Source organism: Akebia trifoliata, chromosome 10 (genome assembly GCF_017979445.1).
Source record: "Akebia trifoliata isolate Shusen 1 chromosome 10, ASM1797944v1, whole genome shotgun sequence".
Lineage (NCBI taxonomy): Eukaryota > Viridiplantae > Streptophyta > Magnoliopsida > Ranunculales > Lardizabalaceae > Akebia > Akebia trifoliata.
The window spans coordinates 8,067,354-8,090,840 of record NC_141384.1 but is presented as its reverse complement, the minus strand read 5'-3'; the positions used below and the strand labels follow the sequence as shown (position 1 = coordinate 8,090,840).

The following is a 23,487-nucleotide window of genomic DNA, read 5'->3' as shown; positions in this document are numbered from 1 at the left end:
GGGGGAAGAGAATGTAATACGGTTAGGGAATCTGGTTTGAGAGTGGGTTAAGGAGTTGGGCTACAATAGTGTTATCGTAAAAGTTTATGGTAAATTTAAAAAGGGTTTGAGACATGGGATTTAATTACGACATTTTGCAATTATAGTTGAGACTTATGTATATAGGGTAAATGAAAGGATTAAGGGTTGAGAGAAGGGGTTTCAAGCACAAAATGTTTTATTGGCCATTGTTAAAGGTTTCAACAAAAGCCAATTGGGAATATAAATTCAAAGTTTTGCAATTACGATATTTTGCAATATGGTTTTGTAGTTAGGTTTAAGGGGTATGAAATATGGTTAGGTAATAGAGAATATGGTAGATTTGGAGAAGAGATCAATGGTATAGTTTTTTATGATTTATGAAGGATTTTATGGGTTTCTTGATGGGGTTAAAGGATTCTTGAGGGGTTCTTGATGGATTCTTGTTGGGTTCAAAACAAAAAAAATAAAAGAAAATAGAGAATAAGATTAAAAAGAAAAGAAGATAGATTTACCTTGGAATCACCTCGATGATTTCCATGGCATGACCAAATTGAATGCGCCAACATTCAAACCAGGAAAACAAAAACTTCAACTTTTATTTATTTTTTATTTAGTTAAAGCCCATCTATAATAACATAAAGATGTCTTTAAATACTAAAACAAAACTCTAAAGAGAAAAATACCTTAACCATTCTTAACTTAAAGATAACAATTACAAAAAATATCCTAATTTTTGTAAATTTATCCCCCTTAAATTTTCAACTCATATAAACAATTAAAAAGACATAATGAAGTTACCAAACTATCCCCAACATCTATTCTAAGACCATGGACTAACAAAACATAAAAATAAAGCTAAATATTAATCCTAGTCACCAAATGGACCCTCCGAAACATAAAACTAAATAAAATATAAGATTTAATGACCCAATGGAAAATGCCCATGATCTCTGATGTCCCCATCACATGGAACAAGCAAGTTGATGGTTACAAAAGTACGAGAGGAAGACCCACAAGAATGTTGATTGAGATATTGAAATTGGATGTCAACACATTTTCAATAACCGAAGCTATGGCTCTAGACTAAATTGAATGGAAGAACAAGATTTGTTTAGTCAACCTAAATTCTTTGGGATAAGGCTTCAATGATAATGATGACAATCATCATTGTCAAAATCTTCTTCCAAGGATTTGGAATGAGTAAAGTTAATATCTATTACTTCTTGATGCAGGACGAAGAGGGAAGAAGATAAAATATGGGGGTAGGAACTTGGTTTGGGATCGAGTAAAGGATTTGGGCTAAGATAGGGTTACTTTAAAAGTTTAGGGTAAATCCCAAAGGTTTTGGTTTTAGGTTTTGATTACAACATTTTGCAATTATGGTTAGGGTTTACTTTTATATGGTAATGGAAAGAGTTAAAAATTGAGGTTTGTAGGTTAAGGATCAAGGGTTAAGGGAATGAGGAAAGGATTAAGGATAGAGGAAAAGGGGTTTCAAGAATTCTTGAATTCAAGGAAATTAAAAGAAAATTAAGAGAAAGAAGATTACATGAGAAAGAGAAGGGATAGAATGATAGGATCTTGAACAATGAAGAAATCACACCAAGACCGGTGAAGATATCACACCAAGGAACTCCATTGAAAGAAACTAATTTTTATTCATCAAAAGTCTTTGTAAAACAAATCTTAAGACATTCTATATAAACAAAACCATATCTAAGAAACCTAATAACATTAAAGAACCTAATCCTAGAGTCCTAACAAGATTAGACTACTAAAATGGAAGCCAAATCAAACAAGGATTTGATATTCACATAAATAAAATGTAATTAAAATTTAAATAACTATACCCTTTCAACTACTAGGAATTAGTGATAGGCCCCTAGTATTCTCATAATTGTGAATAAACCTAGTGCTATAAAGTCCTTGGCTGCAAATAAAATGTTAAAAACATATCTACTCTTCAAGCTATGTTAATGTATGCAAATAGAAGAAAGAAGAGAGATTGGGAGGGAAATCCTAGGGGCATAGAAAAGTCATCTAACCCTTTCCCACGCCCTCTATTTATATTAATGGGTTGGGGCTGGTCAATAACCATAATACCCCTACGTTACTAAAATCATAACACTCCCTCTCTCAAGCTAGAGCGTAAAGATCAACTAGCTCCAACTTGGAACAAATAAAAGTCACACGATTATAATTAAATGCTTTTGTGAACGCATATGCCAATTGGTTTTTAGATTTTACATATGGTGTATAGATTTCATCATTCAACACTTTGGCTTTGTGTGGACTGTGGATACATCTCTCTGCACAAGAGTAGGAGCCCAACCTCTCTGCGCAAGAGGAAAAAACCTCTCTACACGAACAGGTTTTTGGAACTTCTCACTAGAGAGTAAAAACCTCTCTGCGGAAGAGCAAAAACCTCTCCATGCAAGAGCAAAAATGTCAAGGAGTTGTATCCAATGTTTGTTAGCTCCCTGCAAGAGCAAAAGTCATCAAGGAGCTCTATCCAAATGCAGTGTTTGTCTCTAATAAAATGACAGTCTAGCTCAATGTGCTTCATTCTTTCATTGAACATAGAGTTTGAAGCAATATGCACTGCAACCTGGTTATCACAATGCAACATCATTAGAATTGTCATCTTTAAGTCTAGTTCACCAAGAAAACTCTTTAACCAAGTCAATTCACATGCAAGAAGTATTGCCCTATATTTAGAACACCAAGTTGCCACCCAAAAACATGCAGTGCCCAGATGTAGATCTCCTTTCTGACTATGAATCTGCCCAATCAACATCACTGTAATCTTCTAAGTTCAAATTACCTCTGGACCTATACAATAATCCATGAATTGGTGATCTTTTAAGATAACGCAAAGCCCAAATAATAGCTTCCCAATGTGTAATTTTGGGTGTCTCCATAATTGACTTATCACACTAAGTGCAAATGAGATATCAGGATGGGTGATGGTCAAGTAGTTAAGCATACCATTTAACCTTATGTATCTACTTGGATCATCAAATAACTCTCTTTTATCCACCACCAGTTTGGAATATGATCCGTAGGTGTATTTACTGGTTTACACCCCCAACAAGCATGTCTCATCTAGCAAATCAAGAACATACGTTGAGACAAGCTAATACTTATACTAGATTTGGCAATTTCAATTTTCAAGAAATAACTTAGTTTGCCAAGATCCTTGGTAAATTGATGTTGTAGGAATATTTTCAAATCAATGCTGAATATCATCTTCTGTCACCATTATATCATCCACATAGACCACCATCATGATGGTGTCCATAGAGCCTACACGCAAAAATACTGAGTGATTTGTTTGACATTGTTTCAACCCAAACTGTTTCACCACTTCACTGAACCTACCAAAACATGCTCTTGGGGACTATTTTAGACCCCAAATAGCCTTTTTACGCTTGCATACCATATCAAATAACTCCCCTTGAGCAACAAACCTAGGTAGTTGCACCATATAATTATAAACCTCTTCCTCCAAAGCACCATGCAAGGATGCATTTGTCATCCAATTGGTATAATGGTCAATTGGAATGGGCAGCTAGAGAAATAATAAGACAGACAAAAGTAACCTTCGCCATACTAGAAAAAGTTTCTAAATAATCAACGTCATAAATTTGATAATAGCCTTTGGCAACATGGCAAGCCTTTAACCTCTCAATGACCCATCAAACAAGTATTTCACAATATAAACCTAGCGATAGCGCTTAACTCGTTCACCTTGTGGCAATGAAACTAATTCCCAAGTACCATTAGTATGAAGGACCTCCATTATAGTCACCATTACCCTCCTCCAACCAAAATGAGATAGTGCCTCTTGTACAGTGCGAGGGATAGACACAATGGAAATAGCATAATAAAAAACATGATAGGATGAAGAAAGACGTGAAAAAAGACACAAATTTAGATATAGAAGGTTGTGTACTAGTACAAACTCCTTTACAATATGCAATTAAAAGATCAATATCAAATGATGAAAAAAGTTCCTGATCTATAGATGGAAAAGACGATGGTGGAGGGCTTTGTATCAGGAGAAAGACGATGAGTGGAAGTAACCTTTTTCTTCATACGAACATATGTATTAGGATATGGAACAATACCCTGACCATTGTTTGTCTCACTTTCATCGATAGTAAATATAGCATGGCCAACAACGGGAACTGGTAAAAAAAAAAAATGTTATCATAATTTAAAAGGTTGTTGAAGTAGGAGGTAGATTCAGAAAATGTGACATTCGCACTCACATTTGACTTAAGAAGCAAAGGATCATAACAACGCTAGCCTTTTTGGGTAAGAAAATAACCCAAAAAGACACTTAATGGCACTTGAATCAAACTTATCAAAGCCCGGAGAAGACTGATGTGAGAAACACATGTGACCAAGTGTACGTAGAGGTAAAGAAAATAAAGGAAGTCTTGGAAAAAAGCGTGGAGTGAGGAGATTGACCGTCAAGACTGGGCATGGGCATTCTATTTATCAAGTAACATGTGGTGAGAACATCGCCCCAATATGGTTTTGGAACTCTCATATGAAATTATAAAGATCTAGTAACTTTAAGAAGGTGTTGATTTTTTTCCGTCCATCTACATGTTTTTGCTAAGGTGTGTACAAACAGGAAATCTGATGAATGATACCATGGGAAGCCAGATAAGAACGAATATGATTCTATATGGTCAGTCATATTCTTTGGCTTTGTCACAGCGAAATATATTTATGGGTACACCAAATTGTGTTTGTATTTTACCATGAAATAATTGAAAAATGGAAAATAATTCAGATTACAAATTGACTTATTATACTCCTGACTATATCATAAAAGATAATGATATCTTGGTAGCATTCCTAAGTAACTCCTCAACTTGGAGTTCTACTTGAAGTAGGGGCTGCGGTAGTTGCCAAATCTTCTACATGGGGGTGTCAATGGGCCGGTTCCTATGAAAATTAGAACCATAACCACTATATTTTTTCCGTTTCGGTTTTGATTTTAAAAGAAGTGGAACCGGAACCATCAAAAATCACGGGTACTCATCAGTTCCGGTTCTTAAGAATCGAATGGGAAAAAGTATTTCAAAATCATTATAAAAAAAGTTTCCTTCTAAAAAATAACATATTATTTGCAAAGTATCAACTTAATAATAATTTATTCCACTAGAAAGATGATTTAATGACTTATTTTCAAAAATTAAAATTCATCTCCTTTACACGTAATAAATTTAACAAGTGACCCATTTTAAACTCTAATATTTAGTTTCTAAGAAATTTGAAGAACTTTATATAATATAATTTAATTTTAAAACATAGGAAAACCTTCAATCATGTATAATGTAAAATTAAATGACACAATAAATCGGTTCTGAGTACCCATAGGTATCCAACAGATAGAAACTAATGGTTCTGGTTCCTATCGTTTCGGTTCCATATTAGACCCGGTTCTAATTGATTCCAATAAAAAGGGAACTGGAACCGGGGTTTTTCGATTTTGGTTCCATGTTAATGGGTACCCATTGACACCCTTCTAGAGGTACATGGACAATTGTATGAACTTATCCATAGTCACCAAAGTGTCCAACTTATTGAAAAAGTCACGATTAAATCATGATTTTTTCCTTCCCTGATTTAATCACGACTGTTTTAATAATATGTGACTTTTGCGAACTTCACGATTAAATCACGAATAATGAGGACGCAAATGAGAATGATATTGATTTGATGTTTTTGATCTGTTAAGGAATCCTAATTCGGACTCATAATTGTCATCTTTTTTTATATTTTGAATGGTATAATTCTTGAATATGTTGTGGATCTGTGGTTACTTGTTTGTGGATATATAAATGGTATCAGTATGGGAATTAGTGATTTATCATTCTAGTTTAATATGGAACTTAATGATATAATATAGGAGCATCTACTAGTAGGACCAATTATATAGCCCTAACCTAGCACAATTTTTTCCCTACTTTTTTTCCATGTTTCCCGATTTTACCAAATTTTTCCCTTGCTGACTTATTTCCCCCTTGTTGACTTATTCCTGAACCCCAACTTGGTGACTATGAACTTACCAACCTTGATCGTTACAAAGGATTATGCTACCACATCGAGCCTATTGCTGGAGAGGAAAACCAATATAGTTGTTATGTAACCTTTAGACCTTTTTGAGAATGATCTTTCATTAAATAAAGTCATGTCATTCTTGAAAAATCATCTACAAAGGTAACAAACTAACGAGAACCATTATGAGAACAATTCGTTTGGGACACCAAACATCTTAATGAATAAAATTAAAATGACTAGATGCTCGAGACCTAACTCTAATGGATATGAACCACGATGATGTTTTGCCAACTGACACTATTCACACTCTAAACTAGTTATGTGGCACAAACTAGGGACTATCTTCTGCAACAAACGAAATGAGGGATGACCAAGCCAGCAATGCCATTGATGTGGAGTAAGTGTAGCATCAAGAGCTGGTGAACCTCCACCACCATCTAAATAATATAGTCCTCCAGATTCATATCCTCCCTCAATTGTCTTCTTCGTCTTTAGATTGTAAAAAACACAAGAAGATGGGTAGAACATTACAGAACAATTAAGAGACTTTGTTATTTTACTAATGGGCATCAAACTGAAAGGAAACTTTATATTACACTAAAGATAATGGTAATGGGATGACAATACATATGCCATATACTTTAAAAGTCGTCCCATTAGCTAAAGTAACAAACTGAGACAATGACGAAGAATACTGAATAAAAGAAAGTACACCTGAAGACCTAATTATAAGGTCTAAAATACTAGAATCAATTACCCAAGGAGATAAGGAAACAAGATATGATATACCTCAATGTGCTAATGTTGTTGTATTGGAGGAGGAAGCCACAAACTAATGAGGCTGAGTCAACTTGGAGTACTCTTCAAAAAAGATAGTAATCATCTCTCCAGGAGAAAAAGTGCAACTATCTGGGATGAAGTAGAACTACCACCACCACTATAACCACAAAATGCATGATTAGCCCAATTAGTTGGCTGTCCATGTAAATTCCCAGCAAAAATCATTTGTATACTCGTGAAGGCCACAATTTGTGCATTTCTGTGGTGCACCACGACCATGTCCACGTCCACGTCATCCCCCTGAATAACGACTACCCCTTGACCTCCACCACGAAAGCCACAACCACTACCACGACTACTACCACATACTCTACCACCATCCCCAAAAACTACCATAGTTGGTCTATCTGGATCAATAATCATTGGAGAGGCATTAGACCCACCAACTATAGCTTTTTGAGGTCGAGCAAATCCCTTCATCAAGGATGCAAGTTCTTTACTCGCTAAAATCTGATATTGGTTCATACCCAAATTTTAGGCTAAAAAGAAATCCAACAACATCTAGCTCTTTTCTCTGTTGACACAGCACCTCTAAACATGTGGGGAGGGTTTGATACACACTAAGTTCATTCTAATTTTTTTTTTTTTTTGATAAATATAACTTGTATTAATTAAAAGAAGATAAGGAGGCTGAGGTAGCCCCCAAACAACAAAAAAGGAGAAACAACAAAGCGAATAAAAAAGAAAGCAAAAAAACACAAAAACAACGGGGGGCTAAGCGCCACACATGATTTCCCAATTAAAAACAAAATCTTCGAAGCTTACTCCCTCGAAATCTTTCTTCAACTTGGACCAAAGAAAGAGTAATCCCAAAATCTCTAAGATCACTGAATGAGACGAGCTCTCCTTGCCTTGGAAAACTCTGTTGTTGCGCTCTCTCCAAAGGCCCCAAGTAATAGCAAACGGAAGGATAGCCCAAAGAAGTCTCTTTCTAGAGAAAAATATATTGAATCTCCACCCCTCCAGAAGCTCAAAGAAAGATAGAGGAAAAACCCAATCCATCTGGAACCGAGATAAGAAAAACATCCATATAACTCTGGAAAACGAACAATGAATCAGAATGTGATTGACTGACTCTCCATCCCTAGAACAAAGAAAGCAAAAGTTTGGAGTAATCCACCCTCGATAGATCAGATTATCCACCGTGAGAATTCTACCCAAAGAAGCAAGCCAAATAAAAAAAGACACCTTAGAAGGAACAAGATTGGACCAAACGACAGATGGAGCAAACGAAGTATCCCCCCTCGGTAACGAAGTATTCTAATTATTTTGCAAGTGGGAATAGTATTGTGTAATCCTTTATCACCTTGCTGTAATGAAAAATATTCCTGTGCCGACTGATACATCCTAGGAATTTTATTCTCTTGAATACATCTTAGCAACCTGAGTCCAAATTTCTTTTGCCAGTGATAGAAACATCAGATTATCACTGATTGTGGACTCCATGTTGTTCCACAACCATGTCATAATTTGAGCATTCTCTTGAACCCATTTAGAATAACGAGCTTCATTAGATTTGGGTGGATCATCCTTTAAAAACTTCAATTTTCCCTTGAAAGTTAGAAACACCTTAACGGATTTCGACCAGGGAATGTAATTACCACCATTCAACTTAATGGATGTCACCTAAATATTAAAGAATTCAAAAATTACCGTAATACCATTTTTATTTTCCATCATACACTGTAAAAATCACCGAAGAACACTAGTAAAGGTTCCAATATCTAGAGATCACAAGAGAACATCACTAGAACCACTATAGAACACAAGCAGGAGCTACTGCCCTTTTCAAAAACCCATAAAAGTACTCCCACCAGCAACTGCACCGCACCAGATCATCCCTAGGATGAATCGCACTACTCAATCATAAAAAAATACCCTTTTTCATAGTTTCAAATATGGCTGAGCCAAACTATGGATTTCATTGACCATCAACTATCCACACTCACCACGTAGTGAATATTAGAAAAAAAAAAAAACCCTAGAACCTTAAGATCACTCAGATTTAACAAATCAGCTGTTGTAGAGACGAGAATAAAGAGCAGGAGAGATCATTACCTTACTTACAGTGGATTAATGTATCAAAAGGGGCTTTGATACCATGTTAATGCATGCAAATAAAAGAAGAAGAAAGAAGAAAGAAGAAAGAAGAAAGAAGAAAAGAGATTGGGAGAGAAACTTTAGGGGTGCATAATCTAACCTTTTTCTGCGCCCTCTATTTATATTAATAGGTGGGGGCTGGTCAATGACCATATACCCTCACATTACTTACATCACATCACTTTGTGAGGATGATCTCTACCCATTCCGAAACTTCTAACCCATATTTTGAAAAATGTTTGGCTCTCTTTGGGGCCTCCAAACCTTTCCCATATATATATATTTATTCCCATTTGTGTGTGTGCATGCGTCAACCTTTCTTTACATTGATTGTTTCATTTAACAAATTCTATATATTTCTCTACAATCTACATATGCAAATGGTAATTCTTTCTTTTTCTCTCTGCAGATCCATCTGGGTTCATCTTGTTTCCGCTTGTTGTTCACTCCTTTGACTTGGTAGTATCTTCCATTGGAATACTTTCAATCAGGGGTACACGTGATTCCGGAATGAAGGCTCCTATAGAGGATCCAATGGCAATTCTTCAAAAAGGATATTCGATTACAATATTCTTTGCTGTTCTAACATTTGGCTTGGTATAACAACCATTGGAAGTAGTTGATGATCTATTGTCTTTCTTGTTTAGTTTGTGCAATATTTTTGCCTCAATGTTTTGTTTAGCTTAACAACAGCAAACAATATGCTTATAATTTTCTTCTTTCTGATGCAAATTTTTCTTTTTTACAGTCAACTCGTTGGCTTCTTTATACTGAGCAAGCACCTTCTGCATGGATGAATTTTGCCTTATGTGGCTTGGTCGGAATCATTACAGCATATTGTTTTGTCTGGATAACCAAGTATTACACCGATTACAAGCATGAGCCTGTACGCATGGTAGCTCTTTCCAGCTCTACAGGGCACGGGACTAACATAATTGCTGGTGTCAGTTTGGGTTTGGAATCAACCGCTCTTCCGGTTCTTGTCATAAGTGTATCTATTGTTTCAGCTTTCTGGTTGGGTCGCACTTCAGGTCTGGTAGATGAAAATGGAAACCCAACTGGTGGTCTGTTTGGGACAGCTGTAGCAACGATGGGGATGCTCAGCACTGCTGCCTATGTTCTTACCATGGATATGTTTGGCCCAATAGCTGATAATGCTGGTGGAATTGTTGAGATGAGTCAGCAGGTAACACTTCATATTTAAATTCTTTTGAAAATTTTGGTTCTATCAATAAAGAAAAATCTTCAATTCTTTTCAGAGCTTCTGTTGGCACCCCCAACTTTTACTCATTACATCACAATTTTAAAAAGTGTCAGTGGCTGAAAATAAATTAGCGTTGGGCGGCAGTAGAAATTCCCTCTCTTTTTTTGTTTAGCTATCTATTTGTTAGATTTAGGATTTTATATGAGCCTAATCCTAATTGTAAATAACCGATGAACTTGTTTGAATGTGTTAGAAGGCCATGTGATGTTGAGGTAATAACTTGAACCAAGCTTTTGTAGTGCTTGAATTGGAGTGTTTTAACTTTAACTAGGGAGTGATAAATAATTTAAGAAATTGGGGTGTAATAAGTAAAAGTTGGGGTGCCAATAACTGCTCTCATTCTTTTCCATTAAGATTTGGGCCTTTCCTATCTTTACATGAAGTTCTCTCATACAGCCTGAAAGTGTTCGGGAGATTACTGATCTTCTTGATGCTGTGGGGAACACCACAAAAGCTACCACCAAAGGATTTGCTATTGGATCTGCTGCACTTGCTTCCTTCCTCCTATTTAGTGCTTATATGGATGAAGTAGCATCATTTGCTCAAACACCTTTCGAACAGGTAGGCTAAATCTGTAATTTCACCTTTAACCAGTTTCTTGATTTTCCAGATGCACTTATGTTGTGTAACTCACTTTCCAAGTGACAATTTTCAGGTTGACATTGCAATTCCAGAAGTTTTTGTTGGGGGATTGTTGGGCTCTATGCTTATCTTTTTATTTAGTGCCTGGGCTTGCTCTGCAGTAGGTCGCACGGCTCAAGAGGTTGTTAATGAAGTCAGGAGACAATTCATTGAGAGGCCAGGTATAATGGTGAGTATGTAAACCCTCCTATGTATACTATATGATGTTTTTGAAGCGGGGTCTTTCTGATGAGTCCGACTAGCCTTACTAAGTTAGTAAGGATTTCACCCTTACTAAAGGTCCTTGGGCTAAACTTGTAGCATCCAAAACCATGATCCGATGCTTCAGGGTAGTAGAGGTCAAAATTCTATGAATTTTGAAACAAATTCCAAAATAAAAGTTATTTTTCCCTGTTGAATTATAATTTTAAATTTGGGAGTTAGGTGGAAGTTCGGTAGCCATCCATTTTCAAAACCTTGGATCAAGCTCAAAAGAAAACTTTTTTTGAATTTTTTTGGATTTGAATTCTTCCATGAAATCTAGAGGGTTGTGGTGTTGGATTGCCAATTTGGTAATCCATTTGAACAAAATGTCCTTAGTAAGGCTTAAAATCTTACTCAGTAAGGAAAGAGTTAGTGTTTTCTGATTCCTTTTTCTTGTGAATGGAACATGACATTAGTTTAACTTGCTTTTACAAGGACTATAAGGAGAAACCGGATTATGGTCGCTGTGTTGCCATCGTGGCATCTGCATCTTTGCGGGAGATGATAAAGCCTGGTGCTTTGGCAATTATTTCACCCATAGCAGTTGGTGAGTCTCTTTTCTCCCTGTTTTCATTGTGGGTGTCTGTGATATGCATGTCTTTAACATCAATGGGTGCCATCATATTTAGTGTCTTTCTGTATAAAATTTATGTCCATAGCTTCACCGTTTGACCGGCAAAGCCTTATCCCAAATATCTGGGGTTGGTTGAATAAATCAGGTTCCTTCATTCAATTCTATCTAAGGCCTTGTGTTTGGTTAATTTAAGTGATATAGTATCTGCTCCCACAAACTCAATCCATATCTTCTTTTGAAAAATCCAATAGCTGCATCCGCATAGGCACTGAAACTTTTGGAGCATTAAACCCTTCAATTAATTATAGAAAAAACTGGAGAGGAGGCAGTGTTTTTATCCTTCCTCAACAGTTTGTGTCATCAGGGTTTTCCCAGCCTAGAGAGAAATTTCTCTATTAATTTGTTCTCCACAAGAGTTTCTTGCATAATTTCTTTTCCATTTCTGTAAACTTCATAGCTTGTGTACTTCGTTGCATAAATTCTTCTATAAGAGTGAAGTATGTCTGTGAGATTCTAAAAATCCATGGACTATTTCTTATTTTTCGGTTACCTTTCCTTATCTCATCATGGTATATGAATTGCCCTCTCTGGATGATATTTCTTTGTAGCAAACATAAAATAAATGTATATATTCTTTCATCTATAGGTTGTACGCTACATATCATAAGGTATTCAAATCTGTTACTATCCTTATTACTTATTATTATATGAAATAATTAATTTTTAAAATTACTTAAAAGTACAATGGTGAGCCCACGAATCCTATTTTAAATTTTTGTGATCTTAATGGGAATATACAAACAAAGATCATGACTTAAAAATGAAGCTAGGTCGGCCAGATTGGAACACTATATGAACCATTTTTGACAAATGTGTCATAAATCCTTTTAGTATTGAGGTCCTTCATGGAAGTATTTGGGTCCCTAAAAAGGTAGCATTTAGCCAATCTTCCTATATTGTATTTTGGAGAGCTTGCAGCAGAGAAGATTAAAGCTCCCCTTAGACCATAATTATCAAAAAAAAAAAAAGCTCCCCTTAGACCATGCTTCCATTTTTCTGTAGTGACCATCATTGTTGAAGATCCATGATCTTCATTATTATGACCAGTAGTTGTAGAACACCATGGCTAGTGCATCTGATATTGTGGTCTTGGTTTTCTTTTCATTATCATCTAAGTACAGAGTAAGCTAACCTAGAGAAGTAGAGTTTCAGATTAGCCCTGTCCTTATGGTGCCTCCTGTTCTTACATGAGCCATTTTTGTAACATTTATCACTTTTGACTTGCAGGTTTTCTGTTTAGGGTATTGGGGCATTTCACAGGACATCCTCTATTGGGGGCTAAAGTGGTGGCGGCTATGCTGATGTTTGCGACTGTATCCGGTATTCTTATGGCTCTCTTCCTAAATACTGCTGGTGGTGCCTGGGATAATGCGAAGAAGTATATAGAGACTGGTGCTCTAGGAGGCAAGGGGAGTGATTGTCACAAGGCAGCGATTACGGGAGATACGTAAGTTAAAAAAAATTCTACCTAAAATCCTTCCAATGAATTAGTTGCTGAACACCTCTGTTGTCAAAAGCCCCGCTTAGACCCCACATACCCCCGTTTTTCCCACCTAGGCCATCCAAGTGCCAAGACCTTACCGCTCTAAGTCGGGTTTCAAAAACTGGGGTTAAAATGATACTTCTATGAAATTATTTTGTATAAATTTTGTTTTAAAGGGTATTTAATCAATTTTAGAACATGAGGGATTTTTCAAATATTTAGCTAAATTTGTGAGTTGTGTCGAAGATTAAAAAAAATAAATTAGTAGGTGGCTTGTGCAAACACACAGGTATGGAACAATTTAGGATTTATGCACTATTAAAATTTCTTCAAAAAATTAATTTTAACAAATGTTAAATAGATAATCTTATATTTTCATATTTTATCATTTAATAAATTGTAAAAGTCTTTTTGTAATATAAAATATTAACCAAGGCTATTTCGAAGAAAAAATAATAAAAAGCTATTTATGTTATTTTAGGAAACTAAAAACTAACTAATTGGGGTCGTGGGATTGTAATTTTATTCATTTTGACAAGGATGACCTTGATAAATAAGTAGCTAGATGAAAAGGTTGGGGTACTTTTGGTCTTTCAAATTTTGGTGTCAACAAACACTTATTCAACTTTATCTTATTATAATAGCAAAGATATATTTGCAATTAAATTATTTTCATTTTTCTTACATATTAGTTGTGTTGACTTATAAGTTGCTTAGTAGTTGATAACTTATTATTATCTTGGTAATGACATTTACATTATTTTCTGCTCTTTTTTGTATGACCTTTACTATATATAAAAAATTGAAATATTAAAATTTTGTCACCTCGCCCCCCTCCCCCCCAAACCACCACCTTGACCTTAACTCATGGTGTACAAGTCAATGCAGGATCATACTTACTTTCACATATGTTATTGTGTACATGCATCATATGTAACTTCAAATATATTCAATTTTATATTCATACTTCTTATGAATTAGTAATAAATATGATACATTTAGATTTCTTACTCTCTCTTTAATCTCAAAATGAAGATTTTTTATTATTCTCTCTTTAGATTTCATTAGCAATAAACATGATACATTTAGATTTTCATATAGTTGTGGCATGTATCTACTTGTTGGATTTATTATTCTCTTTAATCTCAAAGTGAAGATTTTTTATTGTTGCAATCCTACATTACCTCTTTGGCAATCTTCTTTTGGATAACCTATAGTATGTATTTTGTACCATCTTATGAAGAAAAAGAATAGCTGTTGATCTTCATTGTTTGGGATATCTAAGTGTTTTTCTTTTTTTCTTTTTCACTTTGTAATTGCATGGCTGTGTTTTGGGAGACTGGGTTCTCACTTCTTAGATTTGTTTCAATCTTCATCCTTTATAAAATTCCTAATATGGCTTCGTTTTACTTCATTGCAGTGTAGGCGACCCATTCAAAGACACCGCAGGGCCTTCAATTCATGTTCTCATCAAGATGCTAGCAACAATAACACTAGTTATGGCACCTGTCTTTCTGTGAGAGTTCTCCATACTTTTTGTCCCCCTTCAACAAGGCATTTTCTCTTCTCAAGGTTTGATGTTTTAAAATGCAATATATATATCTAAATTGAGGGTGCCCTTTCTACCTTTTTTTTTCCCCTCTTCTTATTTGAATAAGCGAATATAACATGACTACCCATGTGGGTCCTTTCAAGTATAGCTCATATTCTTCTAGCTACGATATGAACAACTTCAGATTTCTAGGTCTATTTGTACCCAGATAATATGCACATCAATTTTTCTGTGAAAGATCTCTTCAGTGTGATTTGAGTGCCGGTACCCATGGTTTGTTGTAGGGCTGTCAATGGATTGGGTCCCGATCAGATTGGAGTCGATTTGGTACTGATCCAATAAGGATCGGATATGGTAAGTTTCAGATCGGATTTTTATCAAATCCCAATGTTGATATCAGATCCAATCCATTAACAATCAAATTGGGTCTGGATCGGGGCAAACCCGATTTTATATACAAAACCTAAGTAAACTTTATATATCTCAACAAATGTATAATATAATTTATAAATTTATCTGACATTATGGGATCGGGACATGGTTGATCTAGATCCTATCCAATCAGATATCGGATCGAAATCTTGTTAGATCGGATCCTTATCAGAATCCAAAACATCAATCCAAACCCAAAGTTATTGGATCAAAACTGATCTGATTTTATGTCAGAACTGATCCATTGACAGCCCTTATTTACTGGCTGAGATATCTTAGGTCAAAGTTTTATCTGATTGAATCGTTGCATTTAGTATGAAGTCATCGAATGATAACAATTCAACAGTAGAGGAACATTATACAATAATCTAACTGATGCAGTTGTTTGAACCTGTATAAAATTCACTCCGGATACTTTTGTATGGTATATAAGTCGGTATGACAGTTCTTATGATACCGTAGAGAAGCTCTAGTCTTCTATATGGACATGATGCACTCTAGAAATTAGGGTTCTGATGTTCTCACAATTTGTGAGCTTTATCTTTTTCCATTACTCAGCTTGAAAAATGTTGGACGAAAGATTTTATTTTTTTTGAAAAAACATAAAGAATCTCATTTAATATATCATATTAAGTATATATATATATATTTTAATTTTTTTTAAAATATTTACTAGTAATGTGTCCTAAAAAATAAATATTATAATGAATTATTGTTGAGTATTACAATTAGAGACAACAATTAATGATTAAAAATATTACTGTAATTATAAAATTAATTTGAATCCATCAAAAATAGAAGAAGCTGTGAAAATTAAAATATGTATTGTTTATTTAATTGCTAATAATTATATTTATCAAGAATTGTTTTCTCGTAACTAATAGAGGTGGTGACTAACATGGCAATGATAGTGATATAGTTAAGCTATATTGATAGTACAAAAAAAAATGCAACGTAACAATGGATGTAGGGCGAGTGAAAATATAACTACAATGGACCATGGTGGAGCTGTGTATAAAATTTATTGGTAAAGTGTTTATTTTAATGAAAAGTGTTGATTATAATTTTTAAAAGAGGTTTTTTTTAACAAGAGAAATTATGTAGTGATGGATTAATTAAAGCCAAAGGAAGCATTCAATAGTAAAATTGATATTTGAATATAGGGTAGTGCTCAATGGCTAACTTTTTGGCAAAACATTTTTCAAAACATGAGTTAGAAGTTTTGGAATGGGCTGATTTTTGGTGAGGATGATCTCTACGGTGAGGAGATCATCCTCACCAAAAATCAGCTAATTCCAATACTTCTAACCCATGTTTACAAGTTGAAAAATCATGGACCGTCCATTTTTTGTAAACTGTTTTTTATGGGATTAGAAGTTTTGGAATGAGCTGTTTTTTGGTGATGATGATCTCCTCACCGTAGAGATCATCCTCACCAAAAATCAACCTATTCCAAAACTTCTAACTCATGTTTTGAAAAATGTTTTGCCAAAAAGTTTGCCATTGAGCGTGACCCTTGAATATATATATATATATATATATATATATATATATATATATATATATATATATGGGTCAGGTTCAAGGGACATATGAGAAAACATATGAAAAAACAATGTAACATTAATAAATTTTCAAAATATAGGTTAGAAGTTTCGGATTGAGCTGATTTTTTGTGAGGATGATCTCTATGAAGGGAAGATCATCCGGAAAAAAAAATCAGTCCAATTTGAAACTTCTAACCCCATTAAAAGTGAGTTAGAATGTGGACCGTCGACTTTTTATCAATTTTTATCAATAATTTGTAAATCACTTTTGATGAATTTAAAATTTTCTGATTGAGCTGATTTTTTGCGAGGATGATCTTCTCATCATAGTGACCATCCTCACAAAAAATCAGCTTAATCCAAAACCTCTAACCCATATTTTGAAAAACCCTTGTTTTTACATATGGCCCTTGAACCACCCCCTATATATCTAGGGTTGGTACCGTATACCCTTATTACGATTCACATTGCGACACACTGTTTTGTCTTATATGGGCAAAAATATTTGGAATGGGCTGATTTTTTGTGAGGATGATCTCTATGGTGAGGAGATCATCCTTGTCAAAAATCAGCTCATTATGAAATTTCTAGCCCCATGTTTACAAGTTGAAAATTTTTAAACCGTCCAATTTTTGTAAATCAATTTTGATGGGGTTAGAAGCTTTGGAATGGGATGATTTTTTGCCGGGATGATCCCCTCATTACAGAGATCATTCTCACAAAAAATCAGCTCATTCCTATCATTTTTGCCCATATAAGACAAACGGTGTGTCGCAATGTGAGTCATAATAGGGGTCGTAATAACGCCATCCATATATATATATATATATATGGGTCCCGTTCAGCACCCTAACCACACACTTTAACAAACGTGTTTTGTCCTACATGGGTTAGAAGTTTTGGAATGGGCTGATTTTTGGTGAGGATGATCTCTATGGTGAGGAGATCATCCTCACCAAAAATCAGCTCATTCCAAAACTTCTAACCCCATCAAAAATGGTTTACAAAAAATGAACGGTCCACGATTTTCAACGTGTAAACATGGGGCTAAACATTTCGGAATGGGCTGATTTTTGGGGAGGATGATATTCTAATCATAGAGATCATCCTCACCAAAAATCAGCCCATTCCAAAACTTCTAACCCATGTAGGACAAAAAACGTTTGTTAAAGTGTGTGGTAAAACTTAGGGTGCTGAACATTTCCCATATATATATGTACATATAGGGAAATGTTCAACAACAAACATTTTGACAAACATTTTTCAAAACTTGGAGATCATCTTCACCAAAAATCAGCCCATTCCAAAACTTCTAACCCCATAAAAAATGGACGGTCCACGATATTTTAACTTGTAATCTGGGGTTAGAAGTTTTGGAATGTGCTGATTTTTGGTGAGGGTGATCTCCTCACCGTAGAGATCATCCTCACCAAAACTCAGCCCATTCCAAAACTTCTAGCCCCAGTTTACAAGTTGAAAAATCATGGACTGTCCATTTTTTGTAAACCATTTTTGATGGAGTTAGGAGTTTTGGAATGAGCTGATTTTTGGTGGTGATGATCTCCTCACTGTAGAGATTATCCTCACCAAAAATCAGCCCATTCCAAAACCTCTAACACATATTTTGAAAAATGTTTTGCCAAAATGTTTGTTGCTGAACATTTCCCATACATATATATATGGGTCAGGTTCAAGGGCCATATGAGAAAACATATGTAAAAACTTTCGTTTTTAATAAAATTTTAAAATATAGGTTAGAAAATTTGGATTGAGCTGATTTTTTGTGAGGATGATCTCTATGATGGGAAGATCATCCAAAAAAAAAAAAAATCAGCCCAATCTAAAACTTCTAACCCCATTAAAAGTGATTTAGAATGTGGATCGTCGATTTTTTACCAATTTTTATCACTAATTTGTAAATCACTTTTGATGGATTTAGAAGTTTCTGATTGAGCTGATTTTTTGTGAGGATGATCTTTTCATCATAGTGACCATCCTTGCAAAAAATCAGCTCAATCCAAAATCCCTAACTCTTATTTTGAAAAACGAAAGTTTTTTCATATGTTTTCTCATATGGCCCTTGAACCGCCCCCTATATATATATATATATATATATATATATATATATATATATAGAGGGTCAGGTTCAAGGGCCATGTGAGAAAACATGTAAGAAAACTTTCGGGGGTAAATAAAATTTTAAAATATGGGTTAGAAATTTTAGATTGAGCTGATTTTTTGTGAGGATGATCTCTATGATGGGAAGATCATCCAAAAAAAAAAATCAGCCCAATCTGAAACTTCTAACCCCATTAAAAGTGATTTAGAATGTGGACCGTCGATTTTTTTTCAATTTTTATCACTAATTTGTAAATCACTTTTGATGGATTTAGAAGTTTCTGATTGAGCTGATTTTTTGTGAGGATGATCTTCTCATCATAGTGACCATCCTTGCAAAAAATCAGCTCAATCCAAAACCTCTAACCCTTATTTTGAAAAACGAAAGTTTTCTTACATGTTTTCTCACATGGCCCTTGAACCTGACCCATATATATATATATATATATATATATATATATATATATATATATATATATATATATATATAGGGTCACGTTCCTAAGACTCATATTGAGACTCACATTGCGACACATCATTTTGTCTTATATGGGCAAAAATGTTTGGAATGAGCTGATTTTTTGTGAGGATGATCTCTGTGATGAGGGGATCATCCTGACAAAAAATCATCCCAGTCCAAAACTTCTAACCCCATCAAAATTGATTTACAAAAATTGGACGGTCTATAATTTTTCAACAAAAATTGGACGGTCTAGAAGTTTCATAATGAGCTGATTTTTGGCAAGGATGATCTCCTCACCATAGAGATCATCCTCACAAAAAATCAGCCCATTCCAAATATTTTTGCCCATATAAGACAAAACGGTGTGTCGCAATGTGAGTCCCAATATGAGTCTTAGGAACGCTGTTCATATATATATATATATATATATATATATATAATTTCTAACTTATATTTTAAAATTTTATTAAAAACGAAAGTTTTTACATATATTTTCTCATATGGCCCTCGAACCTGATTTTTTGTGAGGATGATCTCTATGATGGGAAGATCATCCAAAAACAAAATCAGCCCAATCTAAAACTTCTAACCCCATTAAAAGTGATTTAGAATGTGGACCGTCGATTTTTTACCAATTTTTATCACTAATTTGTAAATCACTTTTGATGGATTTAGAAGTTTCTGATTGAGCTGATTTTTTGTGAGGATGATCTTTTCATCATAGTGACCATCCTTGCAAAAAATCAGCTCAATCCAAAACCTCTAACTCTTATTTTGAAAAACGAAAGTTTTTTCATATGTTTTCTCATATGGCCCTTGAACCGCCCATATATATATATGGGAAATGTTCAGCGACAAACATTTTGGCAAAACATGGGTTAGAGGTTTTGGAATGGGCTGCTTTTTGGTGAGGATGATCTCTACGGTGAGGAGATCATCATCACCAAAAATCAGCCCATTCCAAAACTTCTAACCCCATAAAAAATGGTATACTAAAAATGGACGGTCCACGATTTTTCAACTTGTAAACTGGGACTAGAAGTTTTGGAATGGACTGATTTTTGGTGAGGATGATCTCCTCACCGTAGAGAACATCCTCACAAAAAAATCAACCCATTCCAAGACCTCTAACCCATGTTTTGAAAAATGTTTTGCCAAAATGTTTTGTCAAAATGTTTATTGCTGAACGGGACCCTATATATATATATATATAAGGTGGCATTCGGAGGTCCTAAAGAGAGTCAAACATTGTATCAAACATTTTTCAATATATAGGTTAGAAGTTTTAGAATAAGATGATTTTTTGTGAGGATGATCTCTACGATGAGGAGATCACCCTTACCAAAAATCAGCCCACTTTGAAACTTCTAACCCCATCAAAACTGATTTTAAAAAATCGGACGGCCCACAATTCTGCAACTTGTAAACTAGGCTTAGAAGTTTCAGAATGAGCTGATTTTTTATGAGAATGATCTTTTCACCATAGAGGTCATCCTTACCAAAAATCAGCTCATTTCAAAACTTCTAGCCCTTATTTTGAAAAATGTTTGGCATAATATTTGGCTCTCTTTAGGGCCTCCAAACGCTTCCCATATATATATATATATATATATATATATATATATATATATATATTGTTAAGGTGTAGAACACCTCCAAAGCGTTATGAATTGAGTTATATATATATATATATATAAAACTCAATTCATAACGCTTTGGAGGTGTTCTACACCTTAACAATATATTTGGATTGAGAGAAATGGAGAGAAGAGTATATATATATAACTCAATTCATAACGCTTTGGAGGTGTTCTACACCTTAACAATATATTTGGATTGAGAGAAATGGAGAGAAGAGTAGAGAAAATACATGAGTTTCTCTCCATTTCTCATTGTAAAGCGGGAAGAGTAGAGAAATGAAGGGATCGACTAGTTGCACACCACTAATTGTTGATTGCACATCAATCTTTAAAAAAAAATCTTTTATTTTTTATTTTTATAACCTCTATTTTAACAAACCGCTTGCTCGTGTTTTGTGATTAATTTTGCTCATATTCTCTTTGGCTCCAACTTAATTAAGGTACTGATATTCTAATCTCTGTTTAGAAATTAATATGAACCAAGTATTTCAAGGGATCGCAACTTTGTAAACGTGATTCCAAAACGACAATATTTCTTTCAAAAATTATTGAACCAATAATAATTTGTAGATGTAAGTTAGAAAAAGGAGTGCAACATTATTTAAAATTATTTTTGAAGTGTAATCATCCAAATGGAGTGCAAAGTGTAATTCATAAGTCATGGAGTGCAATTAGTAATGTGCAGTATGCAACTAGTCGGTCCCTAAAAATAATCATTTTAAAAAAAGAGCCAACTTTTTTAATATTACAAAAACAAACCCAACCCGTCCAACATGCGCGTTTTGGCAAATAACTAAAAGGACATTTAAAAAACTCCGGTTGGCTAAGACGTTTTTCAAATGCCCAATTCTTTAAAAAAAAAAAAGTTGCATTGAATTAGAAATATAGTCTTTATACAAAATAATAAATGTAAGGTATTAATTATAGGAAAATGTTTAACACACAATCATTTACCCAACAATTTGGCCAACATGTTTTGTCCTACATGGGTTAGAAGTTTTGGAATAGATTTTTGGTGAGAATGATCTCTATGGTGAGGAGATCATCCTCACCAAAAATCAGCCCATTCCATAACTTCTAACTCCATGTTTACAAGTTTCAAAATCTAAAAATCGTCATCTTTTTATAAACCACTTGTGATGGGGTTAGAAGTTTTGGAATGGGCTGATTTTTTATGAGGATGATCTTCTAACCGTAGAGATCATCCTCACCAAAAATCAGCCCATTCCAAAACTTCTAACCCATGTAGGACAAAACATGTTGGGTAAATGGTTGGGTAAATGATTGGGTGCTAAACATTTTCCTATAATTAATACATAGTAAAATTTAATATAATGTTTTGTATATTTTATTATGTATATACACAATTATTAAGGGTATCAATTGCTCCGTTCCAGGTTGATTCATAAGGTTTCTAGAGCAAGCTTCGTGCCGCACTGGAGTGATCCAATATGTGGTTCCGCACGTTCCACCACTTCTCCGTTCATTTCCAATACTGATCGTGAAACACCATGAGCAGCAGGATGTTGAGGTCCGGAATTCGAAGTGAAATTTTTGATTTGCCTGTTCCTAGTCGTCATGGGAAAGAAAGGCAGAAAAAAGAAAGAGATTATTCCCTGAGAGCTTGTCCAGTACCACCAGACCACCATGTTTTTTTTTTATCTAGAGTTCTAAAATTAGAATTGGAATCGCCAAAAATCATGGGTACCCATCTGTTCCGATTATTAATATATGGATAAGAGAAGAAAAATCTTGAGTGAAGGTATTATTATATTTTATTTAGAGAGTTTGTGCTGTCACACCAACTTTTGCTAATGCCACCCCCAAATTGTGTGCTAATTCTTTGATTACGTATGAATTGTGGTTGTGTTGATGGGTGAGTCAGTTAAGAGAAGAAAAATCTCGAGTGATGGTAGTATTATATTTTCTTTAGAGAGCTTCCATTTCCACACCAACTTTTGCTAACGCCACCCCAAGATTTATGTTAATTCTTTGGTGATTTACAAATGAATTGTGGTGGCGTTAGTAAAAGTTGGTGTGGCAATAAAATCCTTTATCTTTATATGCAATTTTTTTATCATAAAATTTAAATAAAAAAAATGACAAATTATTACAAAAAATATATATATTTCAAGAACACAATTCATTATCCATAAAAATATCATTAACATAATTACAATTTGTTCTAGTAAATATATGAGTTGACCTTCTTTAAAAACCAAAAATCCATCTGGTTTACAAGTATAAACTTATAGGAAAGATAGACAATTTAAATTATATGAAAACATAATTTTTTGTATTGTAATACCTATTAAGTTTAAAAGGTACAAAACCTTCAACCATGCATTAAAAACACCTGTTGAACAGGCGTTTATCAATTTACGGCATGTTGGAGAAAATAATTGAAAAACTCTTGTTGGACCGGAG

At 34.4% G+C, this 23,487-nt stretch overlaps 1 protein-coding gene across 1 annotated transcript in view; it reads left to right on the top strand.

Moving 5' to 3' along the window:
• The window catches only part of LOC147393055 (pyrophosphate-energized membrane proton pump 2-like), a 30,379-nt gene extending 15,256 nt beyond the window's left edge, over positions 1–15,123 (top strand). Inside the window, exons 9-15 of the mRNA XM_086456710.1 lie at positions 9,452–9,639; positions 9,791–10,228; positions 10,703–10,867; positions 10,962–11,117; positions 11,627–11,738; positions 13,053–13,272; positions 14,729–15,123. Of these exons, the coding sequence (XP_086312836.1) occupies positions 9,452–9,639; positions 9,791–10,228; positions 10,703–10,867; positions 10,962–11,117; positions 11,627–11,738; positions 13,053–13,272; positions 14,729–14,828 (1,379 nt within the window). The 3' untranslated portion in view covers positions 14,829–15,123. The remainder of the gene's footprint in view (positions 1–9,451; positions 9,640–9,790; positions 10,229–10,702; positions 10,868–10,961; positions 11,118–11,626; positions 11,739–13,052; positions 13,273–14,728) is intronic.
• Positions 15,124–23,487: the final 8,364 nt, after the last annotated feature.